The 12,317-nt window shown below is 41.3% G+C and overlaps 1 protein-coding gene across 1 annotated transcript in view; it reads right to left on the bottom strand.

The window, feature by feature from the left end:
• Window positions 1-3,737: 3,737 nt before the first annotated feature.
• Window positions 3,738-12,317, bottom strand: part of PSMD1 (proteasome 26S subunit, non-ATPase 1) — a 102,772-nt gene continuing 94,192 nt past the window's right edge. Inside the window, exons 24-25 of the mRNA XM_047773744.1 lie at window positions 5,715-5,870; window positions 3,738-3,942 (exon numbers count right to left, since the gene is read on the bottom strand). Of these exons, the coding sequence (XP_047629700.1) occupies window positions 5,724-5,870 (147 nt within the window). The 3' untranslated portion in view covers window positions 3,738-3,942; window positions 5,715-5,723. The remainder of the gene's footprint in view (window positions 3,943-5,714; window positions 5,871-12,317) is intronic.

The raw sequence follows: 12,317 nt of genomic DNA, 5'->3' as shown, positions 1-12,317 counted from the left end.
CTCAAAATGTGGTGACTAGCTGCTTAAGTGCCAGGTTAACCTAGCCAGATTATCTCAAGATAATAGTGCCTATCTCACGGGGTGAGGAGTAAGCCCGTACATGCGACTCTTAGTGTCTGGCACGTAGTAAACATGTAATAATTAGCCATTACCATTTAATTCCCATGACAACCTCAAGGTAAACATTATTTCCTTTGTACAAATGAGGAAGCCACTAAGGCACAAGCTCAGGATCTGAAACAAAGTCTGAGGGCAGAGTCCCCGATCTTCCCACTATGCAGTTGGGTTTGGAAGGGTCCTCCTTTCCAATTCCTGTGAAAAGTGAGAGGGTGGAAAAAGCAGCTTGAGCTCTGGAAACAATCAAGCTAAGTGCCATCTGAGGGATTTTCTGTGGAAAGCCGAAGTGTTGAGTCATTCAGGATGGAGATAAAGTTGGGAAGAGGACAGAGACAAAGCCACAAAAGCTTCTCTCCCAAGCTCATTTCTTCCCATCATCGCAGTCCAGTTACAGGTTTCAGACACCCCATCTTGCACCTGCACACAAGGAAAAGCCCAGGTTCATTCTCCAAGGGTACAACTAATTGAAAAATTGTTCTCAGGACCATTTAGTAATGGCAGGAGATAATTCAGAAGCCATTTAGGGCCCTGAGCAGGGCAGCTCCAAGACAGATGAATTAATCCCCTCACATGTGCTCCTGGAGTGTCCCAATTGTTGTTAATGCTCAGTTGTTCCACTCACCATTCTCACAATACACAAGTCAGAGGATATGTAATCAGACACCGTGTGCTAGGGCTGCAATGCCGAGCAAGGCAAATGTGGGGGGAGACAGGCAAGCCAACGAGGCAATAAATAATATGGGTGGTAAGGATGCTTGGGGGTAATACTGGGCGCTGGGGAAGCCCAGAGGACCTAGCCCAGCTCTGGTGGGGAAACGAGGGAGGGTACCTTAGAGGAAGTCTCTTTAAATTGAGACCTAAAGAACTGGTAGATTTTCCAGACCTTGAGGGAGAGTCTGGGGTAAAGAGAGGAGGCACTTCAGGCAGAGGGAATGGTTTGTGCCAAGGCCAGGAGATGAAAGCAAGCCTGGATCTTTGAAGGCTGTGAAAGTGGTCCCGTGTGTGAGGTGGGAGGAGTGAAGAGAGGGCAGGCTGCAGAGCGGAGCAGCAGCTAGCGCCTTGTCTAACTATATACAGTTTACAGAAAAGAATCTGGACATTACTCAACAAAGACCACTGAGAGATTTCAAGTAGGAGACTCATATGATTTGCAGTTTATTTAAAAAAATTTTTTTGGGGGGGTCCTTTTTTAGGGCCATTCCTGCAGGCTAGGGGTCTAATCGGAACTGTAGCCTCTGGCCTACGCCACAGCCACAGCAACGCGGTATCTGAGCTGCATCTGCAACCTACACCACAGCTCATGGCAACACCAGATCCTTAACCCACTGAGCAAGGCCAGGGATCGAACCCGAAACCTCATGGCTCCTAGTTGGATTCGTTAACCACTGCACCCCAACGGCAACTCCTGATTTGCAATTTAGATCAATTGGGAGAAGGAGGCAACAGCAGTTACATGCTTGAGCTATAGGGTTAGTGAACAGTGGGGAAAGAGGGCGGATGAACTGGAGAGATGATTTGAGAGGCTAAACCTTGAGTCAGGGTGAAGCCTTTCTGGGCTTCTGGTGTGGCTCACCAGGAGCAGGGGTTGTCGCTTGCCCCAAGGAGTAGAGGAGGCTGGGTGAGCTGGGCTTATATATAGTGTTTTAAGGGCCTGTGAGGCAGCGCAGAGAGTGGTTGGGTGGATGGCGCCCCTCTTGCCCTCAACTCCGATACAGTGGGCCAGGTGAATGACACCTCCTGGGAGTAAGTGTTGTCACGCCCCCTTCTGCCTCTTCGCCGAATGTGTCAGTTCTAGCTCCCATCGTGTCTTCATAGATGACTTTATTTCACCCTATGCTATTTCACTTCAGATGTTTTTGGCTCCTTAGTTCTCTCAGTGCCATGCATATCTGAGGAAATCTCCTAGGAAACAAAGGCAGGAAAAGACACAATCTTATCATACTCTGACCCAAGTGGCCATCTGACTCTAATAGCTTGTATTTTAAAAAGCTGTAACCTTAAGATTTAAGACCAAGGTGTACATTATGAATTGAACTGCTTACCAGGAACTAGTGCTGATTTCTCCCTGAAGTTCAGTCTCCTATTTTAGAATGGATTTATTCACTTTGGCCAGAGACCAGTGAATGTACCATTTCTCCCAGATGACTCAATTTTGGACAGTGACATCATTGAGAGACTTCTGTTTTTTTAAACATTTCATATATTAAGGGAAATGTTAGTGATAACTCTGTCTGAAATGCAAGCAATGTTAAAAGCTTGAACAGGAAGGACCCAGCTAATGAGAGGCTAGGAAATGAGATAATCTCTTTTATAGAATCATCTGATATTGAGGAAACAAGGAATTTACAAAGGAGGAGATATAATGAAATTAACCAACAAGTGGAACCACCCTTTGGGATCAGTAACCTTTAGACCTGGACCTAACAACAAAGCTGTGGTAGATGAATGGATAGAGCTGATCTATCCAGGAGTTTGTTTCCTTGAAGAATAGTTTACTTTTCAGACCTGGGAGGCTGTATCTTTTTATCTCTTGGCTGTGCCTGTGGCATGTGGAAATTTCTGGGCTAGGGATTGAACCTGTACCATAGCAGCACCCAAGCCACAGCAGTGACAACACTGAATCCTTACCCACTAAGCCACCAGGGAACTTCTGGAGGGCTCTATCTCAAATTAGGAAGTGGAAGAATCAAGTTTGGAGTAAAGAACCATTCTTTTGAATGAATGAATGCTGGAAACTACCTACTTTTAACAGTTGAAGGCCAAGTCGCAAAAAGCCCTACACAACCAAATGCCTGCATTTTTTATTACATTAAATTATACCTGAATTTAAAAAATCATGAAAGAAAGTCAGAAAAGGAAAAAAAAAAAGGGTACATTATTAGATCATGTGGCTAAATAAAATAACTTTTTTTTTTTTTTTACTAAGTAAGGTGATAAGATTATTATTAATGGGACTAAGAAAGGTGACAAGATTAGTGGGCAGAGGGACAGGCATAGGCATTATCATCTTAGTAATATCAAAGTGGGTATCCTTAGAACATAGTGCAGCTAAAATGAAATAACTTATATCTATTGTCCTGAGCGGGATCAAACACAGGAAACAATAAGAAAAGATTAAAAAAAAAAAAAAGCTGCCTAAAAAGACACTTTCCTCAAAGCATTAAAGAGACTTTTTCAGTAAGTGATGGCACCCCACAATCTCAATCTCATTAAAAAAATAAACCAGCAAAGATGGTTTATTTTTTTTTGAGTAGATTAAGGATCTGGCATTGTCACTGCAGTAGCCTTCAGGTTCATCCCTGGCCTGGGGAACTTCCACATGCCCTGGGTGTGGCCCCAAACAAAACCCCCCCCACCCCCCCCCAATGCCCCCCACCCCCACCCCGAGAATTCTTAAGAGTAATAAACAAGGGTGGTGGTTTTTCTTTCTTATTTTTTCCATTATTTTTCAAATAATCTATAAAATAGTTTAACTCTTTCAACGGTATTAAAGTCATGCATATTTAAGCTAGCAATCAAGGGTTAGCTCTCTGGGTTCAGGCATTTCATGTTGGGAAGGAAAGAGTATTATTAAATCCATTTATTCAAAATCCAGGCTGAAAAACAAGTCCTTGTCCATCTGGAGATTTTAATATATTTATTTGAAAACCAAGTTGTGTGAAAGAGCACACTAAATAGTCATATATTTTCTCTTCAACCAAAGACTTAGAGACAAGGTCAGCACAGAGGCGATGATACATGCAGTGAATAGCAGGTCTCAGCATGAATTTCCTCACAGGCATTTCCAATACAAGGCTGTAAAATCTTCAGATGAGCAATGAGATCCTGGGGCGGGGGTGGGGGGGGGGAAGAGGGAGAAGCTAGGGTTATTCTTTATTTTAAAAACATTAAAAAAAAAAATCAAAAAAACCCAAAAACTACTAGCTGTTGAAATCTAAAACTAGCCCCAACTCTTTGACTACACAGTCCTAATATGCCGGTTTATGCTCACACAGACTAAAGATTTCAAATTCTTATTGGACTGGTTTTACCCTTTACCTAATAGGAATCTAGTTTCTAACTGAAAACTCTAGGTCATCTCGGAGTTAACGGCCCTGAAAGATTTAATTGGGGGTCTTCAGTAAGGCATGTGAAAGGCTAAAGGGGGTAATGTGAGTTCAGTTATGCACACAGACTGAGAGCTCACAGTATTAATACTGCCATGTGCTGCTTGGGTAAAGCTCAGGAAACCATCTAGAGCTGAAAGGTAATTTTCTAAAGCCAGAGGCAGGGAAGTTCTAAATCTCCAAACTGTCTCTCAGAGTCTTGAATAGATTTTTCCACCAATGTCAGGGTTTCTGTATTAATATTGATTGGAGATTTCTATAAAGCTTTCATTAATTGCTACTAATGTGGTAACACTCATGGTGCTAGATTTGCAATCTAACATTTAAAACATTTTTCTGGGAGTTCACGTCGTGGCTCAGTGGAAACGAATCTGACTAGCATCCATGAGGACACAGGTTCGATCCCTGGCCTTGCTCAGTGGGTTAAGAATCCAGCGCTGCCGTGAGCTGTGGTGTAGGTCACAGATGCTGCTCGGATCTTGTGTGGCTGTAGCTGTGGTGTAGGCCATCGGCTACAGCTCCGGTTAGACCCCTAGGCTGGGAAACTCCATCTGCCATAGGAGCGGCCATAAAGAGACAAAAAAAAAAATTTGTTGTCATAACATAACAAATGATACTGTCCTTACTTTCTTTAAAGAATAAATTCATATTTGTTTGACAATGTATTTGTACTAGGGTAGGATTAGAGAATCTTGATTATATAGTTTATGTGTATCTTCAAATCTGTGATGACCACTTGAAAAAAATGGTGGAAAGAGAATCACTATTTCATGAAATGAGATTATTCCAAGCATTTGCATTAAAAAACCCCTTCAACACTGTTAGGACACTGGCATAATAATGATCATCTTTTTCAATTAGACAAAGCTTTGTGTTGCAATTTAACTTAAGACCCCAAAGTACCTATAAGCACCATGTCTTTTACATATTAGATGTTCAATAGCTTCAATGAATAAATGAATGTTAAGGCTTTTAGTGCCCAAAGTACTGCCGAAGGAAAGAGAGAGAAAAGAATCAGCGTGTGCTACTCCAAGTGTCATCTATGGACTGTGCCAGCCACAGACCATAACTGATCAGAGGAAGGAGCTTCTGACAAAATGTAAATCAACTCCATCATGAAGCAGACTGTTGGTTCAGCTGACATTTTTGAGGTTAGGGGGTAGCAAGGCTTTCATGATGGGAGAAGCACGGAGTAGAGTTACATTCTGGAGCAAGCGCCCTATTTCTTCATGGATCTCTGAAAACAGTTTGCAATTTGGTCACTTTGGAAAGCGCTGGTAGCACACTAGAGGGTAGAAAGTCAAAGAAGAAAGAAAAAGGAATCGGTGGTCACATACGCAGGAAGAGGTCAAAAAAGGGGACGTTTTAATACCGTTTAGGTCAATAAGGATTGAGCACAAAAGGGAAAAAGTGAGACCACATCCCATAAAACATTTGTGAAGTATCGACAAAGAGATTTCCTCGAAACACAATTCTGTTCCATATACACACCTCTGGTCCTCAGTCGTCAATATACTCAAATGGTTCTGGGGGTTCTGGCTCTTGCTCCTCCTCCTCGATTTTCGGGCCATGGGCTGCCACAGGCTCCACCAGCTCTTCAATGTCTTCACTGGTATCCTTCAGAATGATGATGCCGCCAATGGACAGCTAGGAACAGGGCGAGGGAGGAAGAAGAACAAGTGCCACTCATATTGCCAGACAGCCCCAGAATCCAGACTGCAGATTTGTTAAGTGGAACCTTAAGGCTCCTGGAACGACTGAGAAGTAAAGAACTGGGACAGGGAGTTCCCACTGTGGCTCAGCGGTAATGAACCCGACTAGTATCCATGAGGATGAGGGTTCCATTCCTGGCTTTTGCTCCATGGGTTAAGGATCTGGCGTTGTCGTGAGCTGCGGAGTAGGTTGCAGACACAGCTAGGATCTGGCATTGCTGTGGCTGTGGTGGAGGCCGGCAGCTGCAGTTCCAATTTGGTCCCTAACCTGTGAACCTCCATATGCCACAGATTCGGCCCTAAAAAAGCAAAAACAAACAAAAAACAAACAAACAAAAAAACAAAAACAAAAACAAACAAAACGAAACAAAAACCCAAAAACCCTTTCTGGACAAGTTAGTAAACCTGGACACTTGTGCCTGTGTGATGCCACACCAGAAGAAGGTACTTTAAAGCCTTGCTACTCAACGTGTGGTCCTGGGTCAGCAGCATCATTATTACCTTGGAAGCCCGTGAGAAATGCAGAAAACCCCCCTCGACTTTAGATCTTGTATTTAACAAGATCCCCAGGTAATCTGTATGCATGTTAAAGTTTGAGACACACTAGCCTAATAGATACTTTATCATCTGTGAGAAAAAGACCATTTTGGACACAAGAGACAATCTACAAATGAAAAGCCAATTTTTCTCCAGCAATTTCAGAATGATAGGACAATATAAATATTGCAGATATCTGAGTGTTTTTCACTTTAAGTTACAAATCCTTGTGATGTAAGTCAGTGAAGAACTAGATAGGAAGCAAGGGAGGTGGAGTGAGGAGCAATTCTATTAAGCCCTCTCCCAAACGTATTAGCACAAGGTAAGTTCAAACGCCAAACCGTTCGCCCATCTCTGGTGTGCTAATCTTATTCTATTTGCTTGCTTGTGTCAAAGGAAATGGAAAGCTGCTCTCTGTAATTAAATCAGTCAACAGTGGCAGAGCACAGCTGGAAAAAACATATTTCTACCAAAGCACATTACTGGGAAGGAAAAGAAGCACAAGCATATTAGTCAAATGATTCACATATGTGTAAGCATCTCTGCAGTTCAACCTAATCTAATTTTTACTCATCAGAACACTGCCCTGCCATGCTATAAAACTGGTGTGCCTTTGTGAATTTCTAAACTATTTTCCCTCAATACACATATATTCATACACGTTAATCTATAACCCTTTCCCTTGAAAAGTGTGCTTTTCTTGAAGAAAGGCCATGTTATGAATGGACCGTGCCTTTACTACCCACACTCACCGAAGAGCAGGGTAACATGACCACTCCCTAGTACCCTAGAGCCTCAAAGTTCATTTGAACCTTCGAAAGGACCAAATGGAGAGGACTCCTTCTCTGAACAGAAAATACCCATGTTTACAAAAGTGCTTCTTTATTTTGGAAATATGTGGCTCCAGGTTATAACTACACCATTTCATGCTTAACTGGCATGAGCCGACCCAAATCCTACAATGAAATCAACATTTGGAAAGAGCTTTCTATAGCGACATGGTTTAGATTTATTAGTGCCTTATATGTTAGAGGGAAAGTTCATACGCTTTAAGCAGAGAATAAGATACGAGACAGTCTATTTTCTGAGAAGGCTCGTGAAAGCCGAAAACAGGGACAATGGGACACTTCCTGTTGCCAAATGCTCCATACACTCTATAAGAAATCTTTTAAAATGGACAGGAAACAGTAGGAAAGCAACTCATTTTCAAACTAAAGTTGCCCCTTTTAAGTGCAATGCCTGAGGAAGGGTCTGATGACCCTGCCATTGAGGGCACTGGAGGGAATGGGTCAGGGGGCACCCCTTTCTTCAAGGCACACACACAGAGGCAGTCTTTTCTTTCTTTTTTTACTTTAAAACAATTTTTAAAAAATTTTTATTTTTTGCTTTTTAGGGCCATAGCTGTGGCACATGGAGGTTCCCAGGCTAGGAGTCCAACTGGAGCTGCAGCCGCCAGCCTACACCACAGCCGTAGCAACACCAGATCCGAGCCACGTCTGTGACCTACACCACAGCTCACGGCATCGCCGGATCCTTACTCCACTGAGTGAGGCCAGGGATCGAACCCGCCATCCTCATGGACCCTAGTCGGGTTCCTTGACTGCTGAGCCATAATGAGAATGCCTCTTTCTTTTTTAAATTGAAATATAATTCACATAACATAAGCTCTTTTATGTGTGTGTGTGTGTGTGTGTTTCCTTTTTGCCTTTTCTAGGGCCGTTCCCGCGGCATATGGAGGTTCCCAGGCTAGGGGTCTAATTGGAGCTGTAGCCGCCAGCCTATGCCACAGCCACAGCAACACGGGATCCAAGCCACATCTACAACCTACACCACAGCTCACGGCAACGCCGGATCCTTAACACACTGATCAAGGCCAGGGATTGAAGCCGCAAACCTCATGGTTCCTAGTCGAATTCGTTAACCACTGAGCCACAACGGGAACTCCAACATAAACTCTTCTAAAGTATATAATTCAGTGAGTTTTGAGTATGTTCACAAAATCAGGCAACCACCTCCACTATCTAATCAAGCACATGTTCGTCAATCTAAAGGAAACCCTGCACCATTAGCAGTCACTCTAACCCCCCAGACCTCTGCAACAACTAAAGCAACTTCTGTCTTTATGGCTCTGTCTCTGGACATCTCCAGTAAACATGATCACATAATATGTGGCCTTCTGTGTCTGGCTTTTTTCACTTAGCATGATGCTGCAGCATATATTAGTATGGCATTTCCTTTTTTGGCTGAATAATATTCCACTGCACATACTGCATTTTGTTCATCCATGCACAACTGAATGGACATGTGGCTTGTTTCTATTCTTTTTGTTATTATGTATAAAGCCGATGTAAACATTACCATGTTAAGTGTTTGTGTGGACAGTATTCATTCTCTTGGGCATATACTGAGGAGTGGAATTGCTGGGTCCTAAGATAAGTCTACATTTAACTTTTTGAGAAACTGCCAAACTGGTTTACATAGAAGCTCTAAGAGTTTACATTCCTGCCAGTACTATATGAGGGTTCCAATTTCTTCCCATCCTCGTTAACTTTAATCTCTGGTTTTGATTTACATTTCCCTAATAACGAATGATGTGGGCATCTTTTCATATGCTTTTGGCCACTTGTAGTCTTCTTTAGAGAAATTCCTATTCAAATCCTCTCCTGCTTAAAAAATAGGGTTTTTTTAAATCGTTGAGTTTCAAGAGTTTTAAAAAATCTGAATAGAAGTCTCTTATCAGATATGTGATCTGAAAATATTTTCTATTCTATGGATTTTCCTTCCACTTTCTTTTTCTTTTTTATGGCTGCACCTGGGGCATATGAAAATTCCTGGGCTAGGGGTCGAATTGGAGCTGCGGCTGAGGCCTATGCTACAACCACAGTGATGCCAGATCCTCAAGAGGAATCGACCCTACATCCTCAGGGACACTATGTTGGTTCATAACCTGCTGCATCACAGTGGAAACTCCTTTTTCGTTTATCTTTTCTTGATAGTGTCTTTTGCAACACAAACGTTTTTATTTATTTATTTATTTATTTTGTCTTTTTTTGCTATTTCTTGGGCCGCTCCCGCGGCATATGGAGGTTCCCAGGCTAGGGGTCTAATGGGAGCTGTAGCCACCAGCCTATGCCAGAGCCACAGCAACGCAGGATCCGAGCCGCGTCTGCAACCTACACCACAGCTCACGACAATGCCGGATCGTTAACCCACTGAGCAAGGGCAGGGACCGAACCCGCAACCTCATGGTTCCTAGTCGGATTCGTTAACCACTGCGCCATGACGGGAACTCCACAAACGTTTTTAATTTGATGAAGTTCAATTTATCTTTTTGGGGGGTTGCTTGTACTTTAGCTATTACACATAAGAAAACTTGCTTAAACCAGTACGGCAAAGATTTACATATAGTTTTCTTCTAGGGTTTTTATAGTGTTAGCTTTTACATCTTTGATCCATTTTTAATTAATTTTTATATATAAGGGAGGGATCCAACTTAATTCTTTTGCAGATGGATAATCAGTTGTCTAAGCACCATTTCTTTTATTTATTTATTTATTTTCGTCTTTTTAGGGAGGTTCTCAGGCTAGGTGTCGAATCGGAGCTATAGCCACCAGCCTACACCAGAGCCACAGGAACGCGGGATCCGAGCCATGTCTGCAACCTACACGATAGCTCATGGCATTCCCAGATCCTTAACCCACTGAGTGAGGCCAGGGATAGAACTTGAGTCCTCATGGATACTAGTCAGATTCATTTCTGCTGAGCCATGACAGGACTCCCTAAGCACCATTTCTTAAAAAGACTATCCCACTCTTAGCATCCTTGTCAAAAATCAGTTGACCTCAAAATGGATTAAAGACCTAATGTAAGGCCAGATACTACAAAACTCCTAGGAGAAAATAAGCAGAATACTCTTTGACATAAATTGCAGCAACGTATTTTTTTTTTTTAGATTCCTCTCCTAGGCTAATGGAAACAAAAGCAAAAAAGGGGACCTAATTAAACTGAAAAGCTTTTACATAGCCAAGGAAACCATACACAAAACGAAAAGACAATACATGGAATGGGAGAAAATACTTATAAATGATGTGACCAACAAGGGATTGATTTTGAAAATATACAAACAGTATACACAGCTTAATATAAAAACCCCCAAATAACCAAATCAGAAAATGGTGAGAAAGCTTATATAGACACTTCTCCAATTTAGACATACAGATGGCTAAGAGATGCATGGAAAAATGCTCAACAATGCTAATTATTAGAGAAATGCAAATCAAAAATATGAGTTATTACCTCACACCAGTCAGAATGGCCATCATCAAAAAGTCTACAAAATAATACATGCTAGAGAGGGTGTGGAGAACTGGGAACCCTCCTACACTGTTGGTGTGAATGTAAACTGGTACAGCCACTATGGAGAACACATAGAGGTTCCTTAAAAAACTAAAAGTAGAGTTACCCTATGACCCAGTAATCCCACTCCTGGGCATGTGTCCAGAAAAAACAAAAACTCTAACTTGAAAAGATACATACACCCCAATATTCACAGCAGCAATATTTACAACATTCAAAACATGGAAGCAACCTAAATGCTCACTGACAGATAAAGGGATAAATATGTGGTGTGTGTATATGTAAATAAACGTAACGGAATGTTACTCATCCATAAAGAAGAATGAAATAATGTCATTTGCAGCAACATGGATGGACTTAGACATTATCATACAAAGTCAGTCAGACAAAGATAAATGTCATATGTGGAATCTAAAAAAAATGAGACAAATGAACTTCTTTAAAAAACAGAAGTAGACTCAGATGAAGAAAGTAAACTTATGGTTACCAAAGGGAAAAAAGGTAGGGGAAGGATAAATTAGGAGTTTAGGATTAATAGAAACACACTACCATATATAAAATACATAAAATATATAAAATTATAGCACAGGGAACTACATATATACTTAATATTTTCTAATAACCTATAATGGGGAAGAATCTGAATAAGAAAATATGTATATATAGTGTATAACTGAATCGTGTTACCAGACCCTGAAACTATCACAACACTGTAAACCAACTATAGTTTTATTAAAAAAAATTAATTGGGAGTTCCCTGGTGGCCTAGTGGGTTAAAGATCTGTCACTGTCACTGCTGTGGCTCAGGTCACTGCTGTGGCATCGTTTCGATCCCTGGCCTGGGAACTTCTGCATGCCACAGATGTAGCCAAAAATAGACTATCAACTGACCACAAATGCATGGGTTTACTTTTGGATTCTCAGTTTAAATCCAATTATCTGGATGTCTATCCTTATGCCAATACCACAGCTTTGATTACTGTAACTTTGTAGTAAGTTTTGAAACTGGGAAGTGTGATTCTCCCAACTTTGTTCTTCTTTTTCAACTTTGTTTTGGCTATTCAGGGTCCCATGCATTTCCATATGAATTTTAGGATCAGGGTGACAATTTATACAAAAAAATGTTGGCTGGGATTTTGATAAGGATTGTGTTGAATGTATAGATCAAATTGGGGAGTACTGCCATCTTAAATAATATTAAATATTCTAATTCATGAATGTTAATTACTGCTCTAGTCTTTTTTTCTTATGTCTTTGCCTAGTTTTACTTTCACAGTAATACTGGCCTCACAGAATATGTTTGGAAGTATAGACCCTCTTCTATTTTTCTAGAGGAGTTTGTAAAGGATCAGTGCTAATTTCTCTTTAAACATTTGGAAGAATTAGCCAGTGAAGCCATCTGGTCCTGGGCCTTTCTTTGTAGTTTTCTGATCATTAATCCAATCTCTTGTTATACATCAATTCAGATTTTCTATTTCTTCTTCAGTCA

Source organism: Phacochoerus africanus, chromosome 3, assembly GCF_016906955.1.
Source record: "Phacochoerus africanus isolate WHEZ1 chromosome 3, ROS_Pafr_v1, whole genome shotgun sequence".
Lineage (NCBI taxonomy): Eukaryota > Metazoa > Chordata > Mammalia > Artiodactyla > Suidae > Phacochoerus > Phacochoerus africanus.
Note: the sequence above shows the minus strand (reverse complement) of the source record. Positions and strands in the feature narration are given on the sequence as shown.